This window comes from Netta rufina (genome assembly GCF_964035555.1).
Source record: "Netta rufina genome assembly, chromosome: 26".
Lineage (NCBI taxonomy): Eukaryota > Metazoa > Chordata > Aves > Anseriformes > Anatidae > Netta > Netta rufina.
In genome coordinates, this window is record NC_140150.1 from 3,028,165 (window position 1) to 3,049,751 (window position 21,587).

Genomic DNA, 21,587 nt, shown 5'->3' on the forward strand with positions numbered 1-21,587 from the left:
TGGGGCTGTTGGTCCCATCTGAACACAACATACAAAGCACTAAGTGCACCACATCTGCAAGCAGAGCTAAAACAGCATCAGCCAGTGGCAGCACTACTCTTCCTGTGCTTTGAGTTCCAGCTGGAGGAGGAAAAAGACTCAAGGATTTACAGGATGCATTAAATATCACACCCTTTATTACTGCTTCTCGTTATCACTACTTGGTGAGCCAGGAGGGCGTAGAAGCTTCACTCCCCAATCTCATGTTATTTAGCTAAAAGCTGCTGACTAGTTCCAGGTGGCACACTGCCACTTGGAGCGTGTTGCCACAGCAGAGAAGTGCCGTCTGCCAGAGGAAGTGGTTACGAGGGGCTACCATATGTGTGTCTTCACGAGGTGCTGGAACCACAGCTGCTGCCACCTCCCAGGACAAGAGGGTGCAGATCCGCAGGGTGTCAGAGCAGCCTAGGAAAGAGAAGGGTGCTGGGGAGGAGGGGGTGCTCTGGGCACCAGCAGGTCTCCCTCCAGCTCCACCAGGTAGAAGGACTTGCTCCACAGAGCTGTATTCTGGCAAAATATGTATGGTGCATATTGCCTTTGGGCAGGAGCCACCAAATTAACCCACGAACTTCTGAGCCCAGAGATGCTGAGCTTGGAAATGCTGTTGCAGATATCACAGAATGCTTACAAAGGCTTAAGCCCCTGAGTGGCTGTAGAGAAGTGTGTCTGGAAGGGACATCCCGACTCTGCTCACCGAGGCAGGGCTGTAACCACAGGGAGGGTTGAAGGGAAGAGACTTCAGGAGGAGGTTTCTGGCAGCAGGTCTGTGCTGTTTAACCCCCCGACCTGAAGAAACAGCACCAAATTCAGATTTCATCACCAGAGCCAGTGTTACGGGGTGGGTAAAACCCTACAGCATGTTTTACTTTATGGCACAAGCTTTTCCCCAAAAACATTTAGGAGTTAAACGACTCAACAGCTAGCTGGAGGAAAGGCACTTTCCTCACCTAGAGTCATTGCTGTAAGAACAGGGACTCTTCTGAGAGACAGTTACTGAAGAGACAGCTCTTCCATGTCTTATACAACCAAAGCTGGTTCAATAAATGGAAACAATCACACAAACATGAATAATTCCAGAAATTACTTAGCTTTGTGATCAAATGCTGTTTCTGCTGTAGGGACTGCTTGGTACACAGAGCTGGAGAGCTCTCACTGCCCAGTATTTAGATATCCACACACCGCTTTCACTACCTGGGAATGCCAAATATCCCCATTTTCATCTCACACCATCCAAAGAGAAGATCAGAACTGGAGCAGGAAAAGCCTCAGGAGCAGAGCTCTTGCACCAGCACTGACACTGTTCAGAGCCCCCGCATTACAGAGCAGTTCCTTAATAAACAGAGACTCAGTGGCTCGCTGGTGCCACCAGCCCCTCACCGCAGTGGAAATTTCCCTATCAGATTGCCTCTCAGAGCCTGGACACCACTGGGCCCTTCCCTTACTCACTGAGACTGTTTGCCAGCCTGCAGACAATTTATCCAAATACATAGGAGGTTCATATGGTGAGAAATGAACACAAAGGAAGAACAGAGCCTTGGACAGAGAACTCTAGCAGCTTTTCCCCAGCTAAGCTCTCTTCCGGCACACAGCCACTAATAATGGGTTGCCTACGAGCAAACCTCTCCCTACCCAAAGATTAGGCTACCCAAATGCAGATCAGCTCCAAGTGCAGACTCCTCCGACCAGAAATGGTCCTACACAGCAAAGAGAGCCCAGGCATGGTCCTAACCCATCTCCAGAGGGTCCCTTCCCAACAAAAGCACACCCCAGACCGAGGCTAACAGCAACCTGCCACATGCTCTATAAGGGCAACTGACCCCCCAAATGCATCATTTTTTCAGAGGACAAATCCTTAGTATGTTACCAAAATGATGAGGACAACAACTGCCAACCTCAGCTCCTTAGAGCCAGGAGCAGAGGTGCTTGCACAAACTGCTCTCCAAACCCATCCGGCTCTGCAGTGAGTCTCATGCGAAGCACGGGGGTGTGCCCCAGCCAGATCAGATTCACACAGGGGACACAGCCCCCGTTGAGCCCAGGACTTGAAGCCCTCGTTTCCACACCAGAACCAGTTCTGCCAGATGAGCAATGCCCCAAGCCAGGAGAACTGTCTAAATGCAGCCACTCCCTGACCAAAGGGCATCCAGCGCTGGGGAGTATTCCTCCCGCAACAGCAGTTCTCCTCCTCTTCAGAAAGTGTCATTATTCTTCCAGTGACCTCTCCAAAGCAATGACCAAGTCTACAGCCATAATGCTACACAGCGCAGTGGAAAAGCCTGCCTGGGACTGATTTCTCAGAAGCCTTGGTTTCCCCATGTTCAGTCATTCTGCCATCACTCCCACTACACCTTTATGCTCTTTACTCAGAAATTCCCTGGAACTAGTTACCTCCAGTTTATGTAATGTCTCCATTTCTCATCCCAGAGGAATTACAAAGCTTACGAAATGAGCAAGCCAACACCACTGGTGCTCCAGGTTGGCTAGGGCTAAATTTGCATGTGTTAAATTGAAGGGAACTGGGCACATGGGAAGTCAAGGCTTCATGTCAACATGCTAACGGGCAAGTGACTTTCCTTGGCATGGACACTCCGGAACCTATTTACCCCACTCAAGGTGAAATGAAGGAGGTTAAGCAGAGAATTAGCCAGAAAAATCTGGAAACCAACATTCAGATGTGAACAAGGGCATGATCTGGTTCACACTGCCGACTGTGGTGGGGGATTTTCTCCATATCTACAACACACCTTGGGTCAGAAGCTCAACAAAATCCAGCCTTTGGTGTGAGCTGTAACAAAGGCTGTACTCCCTGTTAAATAGCCTCTTACTTATCCTGCAGCGTGCAAATTCCCTTCTGCACCAGGGACCATGAGAAATGAGCTCAGGAGCTTCCAGGGTCTGTGTGACAAACTGCAGAGCCTGCATGGGAGATGGGACATCTGGGGTGGTGCAGAGCAAGCCCTGTTTGCCAGTGATGCAGCAATGGTAATGCAGCAGCCCCTGGGAACACCTATGGGAGGTGCAGACCCTCTTTCCCTAGCCCAATAAAGCATCACAACCTTGAACAAGATATTTTCCAAGACTATTTAAGCATTAGAATATGTTTTATGCTCCAGAGTTGGAGGCAGTGTGGCTCTCAGCATCAGAGAAACTTTCAATAAACATCACTGTAATGCCATCAAAATCCCACTGATTTTTTTTATTTGGAAGGTTGGGTGTTTAGTTAGTTTGTTTTTGTGCTTGTTGTTGTTTGTTGGTTGTTTTGTTGGGTTTATTTTGGGATGAAAGCTCTGCTGCATTGTACAGAAATATCAGCTTGGTGGTGTCTGAACTCACCGTTGTGTTTTACATGCCCTACTGTCGTAGGAAACATTTGCAAGAAGGGACCTGGTGTTAACTGAGAGGACAATCCTCTCAGTTAGGGACTAACTGAATAATTCCCGGCCCAATGGATCTGAATGCTCTGGACAGGAAGGAAGTGAACAGCCTCCATTCTTTCCTCTTTCCTGGCCAGGTAAATAATTCCAATTAGGAATCAGTTAGAAATCAGTTTCTGACTCATTTTTTTCTGGAACCTAAATCAGACCTTCTGGGGGAATGAAGCAAGGACTGGGTGGAAAGCCAGAAGGGTGAATACAACTGCTCACCAGGTTCTCAGCTCTGCTCTGAGTCAGACCCTCAGGAACCAGCTCCTTAGCTTTAGTTGTTTTTTTCAGGTTGGTTTTCTGCCAAAGCAGAGCAGCGTGACACCCAAAGTGCACATCAGCATTTTCGCTCTTCATATCCCCACCCTCATCTTGCAAAGGAGCTGTCGGCCAATACCACCACCGAGACACCAGCCATCATCTTGTCCAGCATCCCACAGCTGCAGCAGAGACATTCACACTGAGCCAACCACACTGCTTTCTCTCCATAGTCCACAAAGAGAAATAAGCCCTTTGAGCGTGACTCATCTGACCCACTTTAGACGCCACTGCAGGATGCGATTAAGCATGGTGACCAGCTCCCCAGTGGCTGTAAAGCAGCTCAGGTGACTAGCTCAGACGGACAGACCTCCAAAGGAGAAGTCAGCATTTACTCGGGTTCATCCCATGGCAGCAGACTTACCTGGAGCTGGAATGAGTCTGTCCATAAACCACCTCCTGCTTGCCGCTCATCACCGGCTGGGCATAGACCACATCGGGCTTGTTGCTGGAGGGGCAGGAGAGGGCCCGTGCTGGCATTTTTTTACTTGTCCTGGTAGTTCCTTGCTGGGTGCTACAGCTGCTGTAGATGCTCTGGCGGTTCAAGGTCGCCTTGTGCTCTGCCCGGCCCCCCACCTGACTCTTCCTCAGCGTGCCCCGGGGTGGTTCGCAGTAGAGGTCGGGCTCGCTCCGGCTGCTCTTGATGTTCTGCACAAAGCAGTAGTCGCTGCCAGCCCTGGTGGGGCTGCAGACGGCCTTGCTGTAGTGCTTGCTGCCCCAGCCCTCCATCTGGCTGTACGAGCTGTAGCGCCGGTTCTCCACGTCCCGCTTCAGGGTCCCGTTGTACAGCTGATCAACAACAAGAGGGGAGACAACAAAAATCAGGAAAGGTTGAGATGGAGATCAGCATTGCCAAGCCCTTTCATGCATGGGTATAGTGGCTACCAAATTTGTTTGCCTCTCTGGTGTTTTTGCGGCTCAATCTCCTGGTCTTTGCTGTGTGAGCCTGGAAGGAAGACCAGAACCAGCTTCCTTTCACAGATCCACTAATATATTGCACCTGAGCTGACTAATTTTAACTGCCAACCCCCTGAGGAGCTGAATCCCATTCTGCATACTTCATTCTCTTCACAGGTCACCAGGTGTTTATGTGCCAAGCAGAGCACAAACATCAAAATGTTTGGGAGTTCAGCCCACCTGCAGCCCTTAGAAGGATGCCAAACCCTCCCTTGAAATCTGGGGACTCAGTCACTGGGATGTGGCATCCAAAAACTTGGTATCAGAGGTGAAAGCTCAAACATGACCCTGCCACGAGAGCAAATGCCTTGTTTTCAACACATGGGGTTTAACCCAACTCGTAAGCACAGGAAAGGTCACATCCCATCTCTTGCCATCACAGAATGCTGAGCCATTCTGACCTTCCAGCACTGCCTGCATTTATTTTTCATTTCCTTATGGTATTTTGTTCCTCTTCCACCTGTGAAATCCTTAGAAAGGGACTAAAGGGAGTGAGAAAGTGGTAAGAAGGGATTCTTGAATCTCATTGTGTCAAGAAAGCAGTGGGACAATGAATATCTGCTTATGAATTACAAGGTGTGTTGTGTCAGCTTGTACAATGGGATACTTTGAGAACAATGTGGGATGTGATGTAAGAAATGACAAGACTAAGCCAGGAAATTAAGGAAATAAAGAAAGAAGGAAAGAAAGGGGACAAGACAGTAGAAATCCCACTGCAATTAGTCAAAACAAATGATAGCTTTAGTTGTCCTGCTGTCTGTTTGAAATGTCTCCACCACTTCACCAAAAGTACTCCAGATTTTCCCCAAGTACACCAGCACTGGATCCAATATTCTCTTGCAATGCTAAAGCTTCTGGATGTCAGTCCTGTGATACAAGTTACAAAGGTGTGTGTTCCAGAAAGGTAAAAAAATAAAGCTATTTTAGTGCTGTTTGCCCCATTTTGCCCAAGTTTTTCCATTGTATCCCTCTGCACCCTGACAAGCACATCTCCAAGAAACAGAGCAAAGAGGCATAAAAAGAACTAAAGGATATAGATGGTGACAGAGACCTTCTCCTGAAGGCTTGCCTCATCTCTGGGAAAAGCTAGTCTGTGGTCTCTTCTTGGGCTGAGGGCTTTTTTCCTCACTGAGTTTAAGCAGATGCACTTTGGATACCTCTTTTTGCATCAGCTGCCCAAGGGTCCCTTGGGCTGGGAGAGAAAAGTCAAACACTGACACCTAGGTATTTCCATGGAAATTCATGGCACAAGGTGTGAAAAGCCTGTGCCTAGTGCAATAATCCTGTGCCTATCTAAATATATATATATATATATACATATATATATATTTCTAACCGAGAAAAAAAGGTTAACCATGCAAAAAAGAACTTGGTGTCCTATGCAGAATCACCCTAATCCAGCTGCTCTGCCCCACTTCATCCCAGCCCTGAGCACACTCAGCATCATTTCTGCCTCCAACACTCTGCAGAATTGTCATTATGCTAATTAATTAAGCCAAATAATTCCATTAACAAACTGATCTTCAGGAATGCAGTGAATCCTCTCTGCTGTGTCCCAGAGACTTGCACAAGTAACGGCTGAAAACTCAGAGCGGGTTGCGCAGCAGGCATGCTGTCAGGATAAGAAGGAACACTTCAGTCCGGTTACACTGGACCCAGATTGCTCTGCCACTTGAGCACAAGTCAGAAGTCGTTTTGATACTTTTCATTCTGCAGGTTTGCATCTAAACAGGTGAATTGCTGCAAGGGGAGAAAATTCTCTTTGCACTTACTCCAGAGGACACAGAAAAAACCTGTTAGTACTGCAGCACGGCAGATAACAGGTTTGGTGCACCCTGCAGAGCTCCCAGGGATTTGGAAAAAGAATTTGCATTCGATAAGAAGAGCAAGGACGAGGCTCATGGGCAAGCACGGTGAGTCTTGGGGGCTCCTGCAGCAGTGGTGCAGGCCCACTGAAAATATCATGGTGGCCACGCTGCAGAGGTGCTCCCCATCCCGGTTTTGCTTTGGCCAGTGCACACAACAATGCCAAAATGACTTTCAGAAAACCATGGGGTACCGCTGGGGATGAATACATCCTTCCAAGGCTGATAAAAATCTTCATTTTTCTCTTCATTTTCCTGGCTACTTGCTCAGAAACCCTCAGGACAACGAGGGACGGGGAGGTGCAGGGTGGCCTTTGGTGGCTCATGGAGCGGGGAACCCACTCTCAGGGCTCAGGGCTTGCAGGACAGAGCAGCAGCCTGTTAGATGGGAGCCCTGTCACCGTGCTTTATGAGTCAGTGTAAACTGGGATTATTTCATAGGGCTGTCAGAAGCTTGGCAGAGCCATGGAGCCCCTGGGCATTTGCTGAAGCCAATTCAGCTAACTGTGGCAGAGCTAGCTTGTTATTTAGCTAAAGCTATTGTTTGCTTTCCAGTGCACTCGCATGGGATATCTGCCAGCAGAGCGGGCGAGGGAAGGTGTGAGTGCGTCCGTGTTTATAGGTGGGAATTATCAATTCTGTATTTCCTGCTGCGTTTTATAGTGGCACACAGCATTGTTCTCCTTCTTGCCAGCCCTGGGAAGGGTGAAGCAAAGCGACCGCCTGTTTGGAAAGTCTCCTTTCTGCAACACAGGGAGCCCTGAGCGGCAAGTCGGTGCAGGCCCTGGCAGGGCGGGGAGGCCTTTTGCAAACTCATGGGAAAATAGTTCCCGTGTGATGTGAAGCTCATTACCAAAGTCAGTGCATGACTTTTATTGCTGATGCTACCAGATGCTTGGCTGAGCCCATTTTAATCTCTTTCAAGTGGCACGGACCTAATTGGTATCTTAGAATTCCTCTTTGCAACAGGAGCCTGCACCAAAGCCTCCAAATCGATGAGGAGCCTCCTGCCAGCTTCAGCGGATTTCAGATCTGTGTGCCAAATGGTCCCCACAAATCCCCACACCAACATAGCTGACCCGATCGCTTCTTGATCTCGGCAAAGGGCCACGTCCGTGCCTTAAGAGAGGCTTTTTCGGACTAAGACCCACATCCCCACGCCAGAGACCTTCACTGCTAACAGTGGAGGCGATGCCATTTCACAGTCTGTGGTCCGAATAGCCACTTGACAACCATCTCCTATTTTTTGCTGATGCCATTATGCGTGTAGGGTGAGCTCTCCCTCTGCAGAATGGCATTAGTGAAAGGAAATAATCAATCTCTCACCTTCAAACCTCATAAACCGCCCAGATTTCCTAACACCTTGACTTGCATCTGCCCACTGCTTGTGGGTGTTTGCACAGGGGAGGCGGGCCAGGTCCACACCTCCACCCTTTAGAAATGCTGGAAAAGACAAGGAATTCCCTCAAAGCAGGGTGGAGGCAGAAAGCAGTGATTCCCTCTGTCCTACAAGATCTGGAAATCATTTCAGAAGAGCGGTGGCTGCCACCGAGCCTTCTCCCATGGGACCTGAGAGGTCAGGGCAGCTCTCCAGGTCTCTCCTGGGATGCAGGATGCTGCTCACGTGCAGCATCCCAAATGTTAGCCTGAACTTTTCCTCCCTACTCTGAAACGAGTCTGTACATTTGAGGCCAAGCCTTGGGAGCCGTTCATTCATATTAAAAAAAGGAGGGGAGGCACGGGGAGGAAAGGAAGTGAAGATGAGCCCTTGATAGCACGCAGGTGCTCTTATCAGGCCCAAAGACTAAGTGCTTCCCTTCACTGGCAGCAGCAAAGAAATGCCTTCAAATTAATAAGCGCTTTGGAGCACCAGCTCTCAGTCTGAGATGAATGCCCACTTAAGGAGCATTAACTGTGACACCCAGTGCTCACACCAGACAGGTAAATAAATAAATGTCTCCAGCCTCTTGTTCCAACAAGGAAAAAAATGGTGCTGGAGAGAAAGTCAAAATGTCTTTATTTCAGTCATTGACTATGTGCCCTTTTCTGCCTTTTCTTCCAGAAAATCTTCCATATAAGAAGCAAAGGCCCTCTCCTCTGGAGCACAGAGGAAGGCACTGACTTGCTCGGTGCAGAATTGTGCTCGGATCCCTGCTGCGCGTCCTGGTCGGAGGCCCTCCCAGATAACTGGGTGTTTCTGACTTCTGCATCTAAGGACGCGATCAGTTCATTACCTGGCTCTAATTTTTTCCCTTGCAATTTGTTTGTTTCTAGAGTAGCAGACAGAGAGAAGTAAAGGACTCCGAATAAACACGTCAAGAGCAGGTTTCTCCCAGGCTGCAGGGCAAAGCACAGGCAATGCAGCATGACAGCGTCCCACCCTGAATGATGGGTGGGGAAAACTCTTGATGCTACTTGCGAAATGCTTTCACTGCTGCCTGCTACGCACTCCAGTGCAGGGAGAAAAATTGCAAAACCAGCAAATGCATTGTTATTCCATTTTTGAAACATTTTTCCCCACCTCTCCTGGATGCTGCCGTCCCATCTGCCTTCTCATCTGCTTCTTTATGCAGAAGATGGTTCGGTTTGTTCTGGCTAGGGAAGGTAACATCCAGCTACTCCAAAGCATAAAGCCTCTTGGGAAACATCACAGGGAGACCAGGATCTGACCAAGCAGTGATGTGCAGCAACTATAAAGCCTTGATAAATCCTTTGATAAGCTTGCCTAACTCCCTCCTTTTTTTTTTTTTTTTTTTTATTTTCTTAAAAAAAAATACAAAAAACAAAAAAACTTGAACATGTTCTCAAGTAAATGACAAATTTTATCCTGAAATTCTTACGGGACAAAGCTCCTGCTAGAGCTGGGGGATTTTTGTCCAGGGGCAGCAGGCAGTGCCCCTGCCTGTTAGAAGAGCTGCGGGAGGGCACGTCTTGTGGCCAACATCGCTCATGCAGACAACACATTTGGGAGAGAAACTTCTGCAACTTTCTCCCAGATAAATTTGCTTAGGAATCTGCATACCGTCTCTTGTGCCATGGGATCACCAAAATGCATGCCTGGCATTGGTATCACAGCAGACGTGATTGCTGCAGAAACCAAGCTGGGTGCGCCAGTGCAGCGCTGAGCCTGGTGGTGGCTGAGGGCAGCAAAGCCCTGGTGGCCCAGTAGCCACTGGTCCCCAGCTGTTCTGCATCAGGAACTTCTCTTAACTGCTTCAACAGCAGCAGAGATGCCAAATATTCCTCGGGTTGGGAGCTGAGCTGCTTCCAGAGATGTAACTCACAAGCTCCAGCCCACGGTGAGGATGAGGAGCTGCTCGTCCTGCACCCACCCACCCAAGGAGCACCCCTGGACTGGCCAGATCCTGCCAGCAGATTTCCTCCCCGTGGAGGCAGTGGCACAGTGTCCTGGTGTGCTTCTGCATCTTGTCCAGCATCTGGACCCCCCGACTATCTGCCAACAGCAGACCCAGGCACAAGGCAGACGGGAACGAAGCCCCTCAGGGTCTCCTCTGCTGATGGCGTGATCCTGGCTCCTCTTTCCCTGGCCTTTCCTTCCTCAGGCTCTGGGTACCATCTCCAAAGCTGACTGCAGGTGGGGTGGGCAGCACACCAGGCTGTGGCAGTGGCTTTGAGCCCAGTGCTGAACAGATCCCATTTCTGGGTGCCACTGGGGTGTCAGCCCGTGCTGAGACCTCTCCTGCCATGACTGCGCTGCTGCGGGCACTCAGCTGAGCCCACTCAAAGCCCTCCAGGGTCTGTCCGTATAAATCAGGGCCACCTCTGCACCTTCAGAGGGACCTGTCCTTGGGCACAGCTCCTGTGCTCCCATGGCTTTGGGAGCTGCTGGCCATGCACAACTTAACATCGTCAGCATGGTGACAAACGTCCCTACAGGTCTTCCGAGCTCAACAGCACCTGGCTCAAACTAACCATGACCGGTGGCCGAATGCAGAGAGGTTTGCAGCCCACCATTTTCTGCATCCCACAGAGGTCTCCGTGTGGATGGGGCAGGGGACTTCAGCCCTGCAGACTGCATGTGAGACAAGGGAATGGTGCAGCCATGGGCTGGGGTCCTGCTGTGCTGCCCCCAGGGGCAGGGAGGAGTGCATCCCTCTGGAGCAGTCCCACTGACTTCTCTGTTGCCTACACCGCTAGCAATTACTCATTACAAAGCTACTTACAGTGATGCTATGAACAAGACACTCTGCAGTGGGAATAATCAGAAAATAATCTTTAATAATGGGCAAGTCAAAGGTTTTTCCCAGAACTGCTGACCGATCCAGAGAGAGCTGACGACAGCAATTTTAGGAAGCCCTTTGTATAATTTCTTTTGCTCTAATATTTGAACACCAGTATCTCATAAGGTTGGGAAGAAAACTCAGAAGCAAAAGCGTGAGATTTCCAGTAAGATACAAAACCAGACAAAAGGAGTAAGTCAGGGATAATAATTTTTAAGAGCTACGGGTGGGACAGGGCAGATGACATACCTCCTTGCTGTGTCATTTACAGCCACTGATAAAGGCAGTTTGAGCTGCAGGTGCTGTGAAGCAGTGACATGCACATGGATTGCCTATGACATTCTTTAAATTTCAGAAGCATTAAGGGTAAGCAATTTTCCTGGCCCTCTACTGGGTCATTGCCCTGAAATGTCTGAATTTGCCTGTGCATCTCAAAGGCCTTTGGGACTTCGCAGAAACATTCATAGCACCAGGAGAGAAGTCCAGCAACCTTTTCTTCAAAAACAGATTTGCTTTATCTTCTTTTCCCTGTCTTAGAATCTGGGAATTACAGAAAATAATTATTTTTCAGAATGCCTAGAACCTGCATGGATTTCAAGTTCAAATAAAGTCAACCCAAGCTGGAGGCTGGTACTGGCTGTGCGTAAACCCTTAACACACTTCTGGAAGAAGCACAATGGAGGAGGTTCCTCGGTGCGGCTGGGGAGGCTGATGTCTGTTAGGCTTGTTAGGCAGATTTAGGCTTGAGGTTATAAGTTCCAGCGTGCCAATGGCACTTGGGACTCATCGCCCCTGAGTGCAGCCGTCTGCCTGGCAGGTGGCTGCTCCGACCCGGCTCCCGGTGGCAGGAGCTCGGCATCCAGAGGGGCTGATTCATCCTGACCTGACAGATCTCCCCGATAGAGGAGATGAATCACCTCCTCGTACCTCTCTCTTTGTTGGCTATGGGAGGAGTCTAGACAACTTGTTAGGACAAAATGGCTGATTTTCAGATAGACGAAGTTTTGTAAGACTCATTTCACTGTGAATCCTTCATGAATCCCAGTCCCATTTTCTAAAGTAGCCCAGGTCCTGAAGACCTTTACCAAAAATTTCCGGAATGCAAGGCTGGTAAGACACTTTAGGCTCGGAGAAAGGCCTCCCCCACCATAAATGCAGGAGAGCCTTTCAGAGAAAAGCCATGAGCCGTACAAGTCTGTGGTGAACCAGAAGTGACTGAACTGCTCCGTGCAGTGTCCTCTGTGGTGTCCAGCAGAGGCATCTATTAGACCTTCATAATCCTCATACAAGCCAACACAGCAACATCAGTGCTGGACTGAAATCCTCGGCAGCCAGCTGGCATTTCTAACTAGTCTGCATTTGTCCTGCTGCTCTAATGGTTGGGAAGGAGACCAGGAATTAACAAAATTAAACAACAGCACTGACACCAGCAGCACTGACCACAGTGCCATGCTGCCAGTGCTGTAGCATGAGCAACTGCAGAGCCACGGCTTCGTTCCTCTCTCCTTAACAAAAGACCAGCCAGAAACCACCAGATAGCAGGAACAGAACAGTTTTGCTTAGACAAAGCACAACACGCTTCTTTCAGGAGCCACAACAGATAAACAGCAATAAATCATGGAAACAAATCAGCACAACCATGAAGCTCGGGGGTTCCAGCTCTGGCTCAGGATGCCCCTCAGCTGCAAAATGCTGGGGGCCAGGAAAACACTCTGGGAAGCACCACTGCCTGCTTGCCCTGCTTAGACCCTTCTGCAGGGGTCCATCCCCACCCTCGAGATGGAAACAGGATGCTCAGCTAGATGGACCCCCGCTCTGACCCATCACTGCTACTTGTTTGGCCTTACACCAGGCAGAAATATCACTGTCTGGCATTTAAACAGCTCAGCAAAAGACTTTGAAACAGACAGACAGTTGACACTGAGTTGACAGACAGTGTAAATAAAAATTTCAAAGACATGCCCTTGCTCCCAGCCCACCTACTGAACATGCAGCAAGCATCAAACCTAGCAAGTGACGTTATCGCTGCCTTGAGGAAAGCATGCTACACCATGGCCATTAAAAGAGACGACAGATGAATCTTTCTGAAGCTGAGGAATGCAGATGCTGTGAACAGGCAGAGGATCTGGCAGCTAACAGGAAAAGCTTCACTCCTCTGTCTCTGTGCTTGAAGCCAACATAAGCACCTTTCCTGGTTCAAACCTTTGAAGGTTGACAGGGAGCTGCCTTACAGTCCCGCAGCTGTTGAAAGGAGCCCTTTCTTTTTCCTGTATTCAAATCCCAGATCTGTGAACTGTGCTTTTTACTTTATAGCTGATGAAAACCAAGGAAGAACAGAATACAGGTCCTAGGTGGAGGGGGAACACAAGCACACGCAGTCCCGGTAGACTTTGGAGTGGTTTGGAGTGCTTCCCAGTGCACCAGGAGTCTGTCACCAAGGCCATTCTGCAGCATGTGTTCACTCAGATTGCAGAAAGACAAGTACAATCTTACAAGTGCTTTTTCTGGCAATCTGTAATATAATATTTTCAGTGGAAAACAGAATGGGAGAAGTGAAGCACTTTTTTTTTCTAAGTTCAGAGAGTATCTAAAAAGAGACTGAAGTAGCGTTTAGGTGGGAACAGCAAATGATGCAAATTCCCTGATGATCCCCAGCCAACTGCTTTGATTTTGTTCACATAACATTTGGTGCATGGAAATAAAAATTGTAATTGTTCCACGTGAGCAATGGATGTGCTCCAAGCTTTAGCTGAGGTGGACCAATCTGAAGCTATGACCGTCAGACAGCTACAGACATCTTGTGTCGGTGGGATACTAATCCATGAGACCAAATTAAATCTGTTCACAGTAAAATCGCCAGCCACATATAACATCAACATAAGGTCCTTGTTGCCCTTTGATTCCATCTCCTGATCCTCTCCCACAGCATTGAGTTACTTGCTAAAATAGCAATACACAATCTCTCTCCAGCAAGTTTCTGAAGTGCTGTGACCTTGCCACATGACTTCTCCTGCTAGAGGTTGCTTTCTGTGCAGGTTACCCCAAGAGCATGCCACAGTTCCCAGATAAAAGAGTAGCTTACCGGATACCCCCAGTTGCTGTTTCCTGTTTGGGTTTTGGCGTAATAGCTGCCTCGGGATGTCCCATAGCCATAACCATCAGCTATACAGTCATACATGGAACCTGTAAATTGAAAAAGTACCATCAGTAGGAGAAAGTGGTCCCAGTGGGTGCACCTTTAAGCATAGCACCTTTTTGAAGAGCCCCTAGAAACTCCAGCCCTCAGACTGTGAGCAACACCCGAAGGTCTTCAGTACAAAAGACCATAATAAAAAAAATAAAAATAGTGCCATAAAATCCACAAGTGGACAAGAGCAGACTGGGCCAAAGACTTGGCTGATATCTTGGGTCTTTGTTATATGTGAGGAATGGGGTGATATTTTGTGCCACTCAAGAAGCTCTGGAGCTTCTGGAAGCTCTGAACCTGAAACTCACCTCCTTCACTCTGACTTGGAGGTAACTAAAATTCGCCTCTTCTCTGAAGGTAAAGCCCACCCCAACCCTTTTGCCAGTCTGTCTGGGGTGAAATGCTTTCCTGGTCTGAAGACTAATTATGAGATCAATACGAACAGTGTGAGCAAGGCTTGCTAAATTCAGTAAGTTGTAAATAACAAATGTGATTGGTAAATGATGATCACACACCTGAGGATCTAAAATAGTCGAGCACCAAAAAAGCAAAATAGCATTGCCTTTAATTTCTGTCACCAATCTCTGAAAGATCACTCTGTTTATACTTTGTTTTCCTGAAAATGTATGAAGTTCCATCATTATGAACACAGGGCTGCTTTAATCACTATGACAAAAATAATAATAATTAAAAAAATACAAACAAACAAAAAAGAACAACTCATTCTCTTTCCAAGCTGCAATTCCCTTAACACCCTTCAGATGGTCCAAAAGAGTTTAAGGTCATTTAAATTTCATTTTCAAAAGTGCTCAATAATTGTGGCATCCCAAGTCCCGTTACGAGGAAGTGCAAACCCTACACCCCAATTAACTTCCAGGGAAAGCTCTGAATGTCTAACAAACTACAAAATCAGGACTTACCTGTCTCAAGTTATGCACCTAAACTGGTGGGTAATGTCAGAAATATCCTAATCTCTGATGGTTTGATAAGACTCATCTCTTAGATAAACTGGATAAACTCTACCACAAAGGCCCTGAAGCCACTCAGGTCTTCTACAGCCACCGATCCTAGGAATATGTCTCATTTATTGCCTTGCCTGAGGCATCCAGAACCTGTTATGTTGATTTGGTACGTGGCTAAAAATTCTTGCATTTTCTCAGGAAGATCGTCCCCACAGATGCAGTATAAGTAATGAGATTTTCTTTCTATTGTCAACGAGAGAGGAGCAGCACTGCATGGATGGCAGCATCTGCAGAACACCACTGAATGCAGAATAAGTAACAGCAGAGAGGGTTCACAAACATATGCTTGTGCAGAAAACTACAGGATCTCGTTTTCCATAAAATGTATAGACTCGGTGAGCATTGTTCCAAGATGCCTATTAATATTTCTCCAGCATTGATTGCTTAATTTACATTAAGCTTCACAGGACTTGTGTTTAAGGGTGAAGGAAATAGCCATCGACCCGAGAAGGGAGGTACAATTCAGGGGCAGAATTCACCTACTGCATACCTACCCTGTAGTTTCCCATGAACCTCCAGATATTACTACTGGGCTTCAGCAGAAGCAAGGCAGGGCTTGAGATAATAAGTTTGTGCCAGGTGATATGCGTTCTGAGTGCAATCCCATAGCAGTTTCCTGGGAATTACTTCTCACAATCATTCTCTTGTTCTGTGCAAACAGAATGTGTCTGCAGGCTGGAATTTCCTGATGCTGTTTGTGAGTCAACAGCACCCTTAAATGGAAGAAAGTGTTTTTGGGTGTGACTCATGGGTTAACCTGACCAGTCCCCCCGGGACCATGCTTTTCTTCTCAGCATCCATTCCTGTCAAGCACAGCACTAAAGACTTGGGGGTTGAGCAAGGAAATGCCAAAAACGAACCAGTTCAGGCACACGTAATTTTCCTTGTAAAGTCACCATTCAGTGGACAAATTCAAGAGGCCGGGAGTTTCACGCAGGTCTATGTTCTTTGGTTGTTGAAGAGTAGACTTCACTTCCAAGAACTTGCACATAAGAGGTTGTAAATATATAATTATACAAAGCCTCAAACGTTCAAGGCATTTTGAAGCTGCCTTGCTGGTTGGAGAAGGTGCTCCTGCCACCCCAGCACCGTGCTCTGCTGCTTGGAGAGCTCAGTATGAAGGCCAGGAAGAACCTGGGGATTTTATGATGGAGGCAGCTGAAGAAAACATCAGCTTTGTTTTGTCCTGTAAGTTTACACAGTTCTCTGCCTGACTCATCCTGAGAGGCAGCTTGGCTGTGTATAACCACCCCTAGGGGAGAGGAGGATATTCTGCTGTTCAGCCACCGCACGGGTAAAGACCATACAGGATGGCCACAGGTCCGTCTGAGACCCTGGGGTAAAACAGACTGTCTCCATAAATTAAACTAAAGTAAACTATACTAAAACAAAACAAAACAAAACATAAAAAAATCACTTTGGCAGGGGCTGGACTTGCTCACTGGGGCAATGATGAAGTTCCTGACGTTGTTTCCTAGCTATGCCTGTGTCCCATTTGTTGGCATCCAAGCTGCTGCTTAGCTCTCTGAAGCACCCACTTGCACTTGCACAGGCACAGAGCCGATTAAAACCACTGCATCAGTGGTAAATAACAGGTGGGATAGAGGCAGAAAAATCATGGAAGAGACTCGCTCACGGAAGCACAGCCTCCCAGCTGTCTGAGGGCTGCTCAGGCTCTGTCTGGGCTGTCAAAGGGACCCCTCTCCCACCCCCGAATTGCCATTGCCCCACAGCATTTCCTTCAAGACTTGGTCAATCTAAATCCCATTAACTTCGTTGGGAAAGCTCACGACTGTAAAAGCTAAGTACAACAGATAAGGATTGCAAAAGCTTTTGCTTAATCGCTGCGAGCACCACTACATGCCAGCCTTCCCCTCCTCCTCCTCCTCTCTCTGTTATCAAACCTCCTCTGTTATCAATCATTGCAGAGCAAAGTAAGAGCTGATATAACACAATATGCCTCAGCTTTATGTCCCTCTTAATCAGTGATTTACATTCTTCAAAGACAACTTTACAGCCCTTAAAGCTAGGAGGCTGATGGCAGGAAGAGTTATGTCACAAGTGCCATTTTTCAAGCACGACAGTAGAAGACTCCAGCCGGACACAGAAAGCTAACAGGGAGTTTTGTGGCAATGGAGGCATATTAATAAATATTAATCTGTGGCAGGGAAAGGCAAGACAAGAACCCGTCACCGGTAGCGCAGGCTAGACAAGTCAAATAATAAACCATGCACAGCCTTAAAACAATGCGGATGATTAAACATAGGAAAAAAGTAGTAAGAGGAGAGGACCTGTGGGAAGCCCAAAGCAGGATGCCTGCTAGGAGAGAAGTGTTGGTGGAATCCCAGCAGCTGAGAGCTGTGCAGGGATGACCAGGCTGCATTTCTGCCGCCTGGCATCTGAGCGGAAGGGCAGTTCCTTCCTATACTCAATAACCTGAAAGGTTTGTGGAGGAGCTTTCAGTGACCCATCTCCTGCTACGGGAATGTTACAGAAGTCAAAACATTGACTGTCTGCAATGCCCTCCGTGCACATCAGAGTGATTCCCCCATTAGGTGTTGGTGGGGCTTCCCTCGACCACAGCCAGCCTCTGCCTCGCGGCTCAGCCATGACACCAGTGGATACAACACTCGGTCTGGGTTTCCTGAGATCCCTGCTCACGCCTGCACCTCGCCAGCCCATGACGAGGCACTGGCAAAGATTTTCTTTAGCTAGAGGACCTGGGAGATCAGTGCTGATGGCCAGGAGGAACTGGTTCAGCTCGGCCTTTTCTCCTGCCAATGCTCCACGTCTTGTGCATGACACCAGGATCTTCAGACAGTGGCCTCACTGCCTTGACCTGCTGCACTCCAGTTAACCAACTGATTTTTGGTAGGTGTCAAGGACATTGAGGGAACATCTGCTCCCTCTAAAGAGACACAGTTATGGTTCACTAGTCCCATCCCTGCTGCGTGCAGGTGGGGTACACGCTCATGTCCCCAGCCTACATACGCGGGTGCAGGCACTTGGGATGCTGCGGGAAGCTCTGCTCTGCTCTTCAGCTCCTGCTCAAGCCAGGTATCAACATGCAGGGACTGACAGCTGGACCTGGGTCAATACAGAAGGAACAGCACTCAAACATTTACCAAGGGGCTTTAAAAGTTCCCCAGCTCGAGGAGCATCTCAGAAAAACCATACGGGGATGCACGTGGCAGGTGTCCACCCCAGCAGACCCTCAGCCTGTTTGCAGGAGACATTCATGCATCTCACTAGGTCTGTTCAGCTGCCCTCCGGACCAACAGCAGTAAAAACCAGTATGATGCAACGCTGCCCCTTGGAAGTTCAGCCTGACCCTCTCAGGCTCCCACCCAGGAGAAAAGATGAGGAATAAACAAGAACTCCTTGCCCTTCTGGGAGTCCCTCCAGCAATGCATGGAAGGAGCAGTTCCCAGGGCAAACCATTAAAAAGGGGCACCAGGACCTCGGTGATGCCCAGCCTCCCCACGGTGGGAACGGTGCCTCAGCCCCATGTTGGGAGGCAGCTGCTGGGAGCTGGATGTGACTCAGCTTCCCTGGGACGCAGAAACCAGAGCTGCACATTTCCACGCAATTCCCATTCCCAGACATTCCCAAAAGTGTCTGGAGGAGGGGTTTAGCTTGAGCTTGTTGAGCAGAGACGGGCAGCTTGGGAATTTGCTTTTCTTTATTTCTTTCCCAGAGGTTTCACCTGGGCTCCTCTCCAAGCAGAATAATCCCCCTCTGCCTCCCTTCCTTCCTCCCCATGGGCAGCAGTGGGAGATGTCCCCCTGCCCGCTTCCCCTCGTATAACCCCCTGCTGCTAAGGGAGGCTGGTGGTGCCCCAGTCCCCATCCAGAGCCTCTCGTCTCATCCTGGGCTGTATTTTGTTTGGTCAGGTCTGGCACCATAACACCGTAAGCAATAAACCCTCCTGAGGGAGGCGGGGATTTGCATCTCCCATCGCCTGCCATTTTGGTGGCAGAAGAAAGCTCTCCTCTCCCCGTCCTCCACCCACCCACAGGAGTCCATGTCCACAAATGTGCAAAAAAAGAGAGAGAAAGCAGAGGTTTTGGATCACACACATCTTTCCCATGAAGCTTCTCTATTCCCTCTATCGCAGCAATTACGATGCCCACATCCAGGAGGGCTCCTACGGGAGTGCCACCTCCACTCCTTCCCAGCGCCTCTTGGCACACCAGCCCCAAACATGTCTGGACCGTGCCACCCTACTGGCACTGGAGTCTGCCTCCAGATCCAGCTTGGAAAAGCTGCCACTGAGTTGTAGTCCCCGAAAGAGCCATCAGAGACCAGCCCAGCGCACCCAGCTTCCCTGCAAACACCTCCATGCACACTGCGCTCCCCAGGCACGCTGAAGGATTCGGTCCCAGCCCCAGCAGCCCCCATCCCCCAGAGCCTCAGGCTTTGCTCTTCCCATTAAGCCCAGCCAGAGCAGTGAGCTCGCCACAGCTGCTGGTGAAAGCACCACCGAGAGCCGGGAGGTTTTGTGTTGTGGCTGCTGCACCCATCTGGTTTTGCAGCTCCTGTCTGGAGACAGCTGGGTTGCCCTCCAAGTCCGCTTTCGCCAGACGCAAGGACAGAGAAGAAAACAATTTGCCAAGCTTCAAGCTGAAGAGGAAGGCGTTCCTATAGGAAACCTAGGTCCGGGACTCAGCTGAGGGCTTGCACAAACTCTGTGTGTGGAGGTGGAGCAGCTGGATGCCTGCACCCCGCTCTACCCCTCTGCAGAACGGAGGGGACTATGAAGCATCCCCGCTGTGCCGCTGCGGTAAGGAAGGGACGCTTCTCATCCTCTCACCCCCTTCCTGCCACTCACACCGGGACGTCCCCAAGGCTCAGCCTGCAAATGGGGGACACGTTGGGAGCTCTGGAGGCAAAGCCTGAGCTGCCAGAGCTCAGGTCCATGCCCTGTGCGTAGCAGAGCTGCCTGCTCCCTGCCTGCCGTAGTGCTGCCAGCCCCATGGCGCGGTGGAGCTGTGATGCTGGTGGCCTTGGCTGCCTGCAGGAGGGGATGAGATCGGAGGAGAAGCCCTCCTAGGGGACACTTGCCGAGGAGAGGTTCACAAAGCTTTTAGGCAGCTTTGAGGCCGGGGAGCAAACAGCTAGCAGCACGGCGCAGACACATCCCAGAGCCCCTGGCATGGACTCGCTGCACCGGCGCCGTGCCTTGTCCTAACGCCTCCATCCCACACAAGAGACCCCGGCATCCCCTGTCCTGGGTACCCTGTTATAGATGCAAACCGCTCTGACCCCACAAAAGCTCACAGCACCTGCACCGGTCCCAAAGGGGACCCCTTGCTGTCCACCGCACGGTGGGGCGTTACCTCGGTTGGAGTGTCCCACGCTCGATGACACCGACGACTTCTGCTTCTGCCGCTTCACCGTCATCATCACTTGCTCTTGGACCCGCTGTTTCCCCGTGCCCTTGGTCTTCAGCTTGTGATCCGAGGGCAGGGCCAGCGTGGAGCTGGCCTGGTCTTGGAAACACTCATATGCCAACGCTGTCTTCAGTGGAGAGTGAATCATGGCTGCACACCGCGGGGCTGGGGGGAGAGGGGGCTGCACTGCACCTGACCGCGCGCGACACGAGGCGACAGCGAACGCGTCTCGTTCTGGCGTTAATCTCCCGAGCCCCTCCTTGCCATACGTCCCCCGGCCGAGGGTGTCTCAGGGCTCCTGCTCCCGGCTCGGCTCCCCGCCGTGTGAGCAGGCACACCCTCTGCCAGACTGGATATACAGCCCTGCCTGCACACACCCACGCGCTCCCCGCCGCCGCTCGCTCGCGGCCCCCGCGCCGCCGCTGCAGGGCACGCGGCTCTGCTGCCCTGGTCCCAGCTCTGCCCCAAACTGGGGGGGGTCCCAGCAGGGAGAGGGGAAGGGTGGGAAGGGGGTTGGGGGTGGGCATTGGGCACTGCTGCGCCCCCTCGCAAGGGGGCCATGGATATGGGGCTGTGCGTCTCACTAGGAAACGGTGCTCATAGGCTGGAGGAGCTCCCGTGCAGCCCGCTCAACTTGTTTTGCGTTATTTCTCTTGTTTTAAGATGGGTCGAAATGGTGTCCCAGTGCCAAGAGCCTGGGGACAGCCCTGTTAGCAAGAGGCAGCGTTGCACACGCTGTGGGTCAGAGGCACAACACTGCCCACCATGCCCGGTCCCACAGGGGTCCAGCCACCACCCTGGCCCCGCGGAGATGCTCCCATCTCCCTCTGTCCAGCTCTCCCTGTGCAAAAACATCCTCTGCCTGCACAGGTCGTGGACCCTTTGGCAGCAGCAGTATAAAATCCATGCATAAATCAGGACAGGCACCCGGCAAAGCTTTGGGGCAATCTCTGCAAGTGGCTTGGGGCAGCGGGGGAGAAGCGAGGACTTTTAGCAAGAAGACTACAAGAGAACCTGGCTATGTGAGAAATCACACGCTGGGTTGTGACTCTGAAGGAGAGGTTTCTCTCTGCCAAGCTGGGCTGCAGTGAGTCCTTTGCAGAGAACCAGACCCCCTGGTGCTGGGGGACTCAGTTTCACAGC

General features: G+C 50.0%; 1 protein-coding gene across 1 annotated transcript in view; it reads right to left on the reverse strand.

Moving 5' to 3' along the window:
* PKP1 (plakophilin 1) overlaps positions 1–20,592 on the reverse strand; it is a gene marked incomplete at both ends in the record, with an annotated part of 39,395 nt that extends 18,803 nt beyond the window's left edge. The window contains 3 exons of the mRNA XM_084301868.1: positions 4,144–4,568; positions 13,925–14,025; positions 20,391–20,592. Of these exons, the coding sequence (XP_084157994.1) occupies positions 4,144–4,568; positions 13,925–14,025; positions 20,391–20,592 (728 nt within the window). The remainder of the gene's footprint in view (positions 1–4,143; positions 4,569–13,924; positions 14,026–20,390) is intronic.
* Positions 20,593–21,587: the final 995 nt, after the last annotated feature.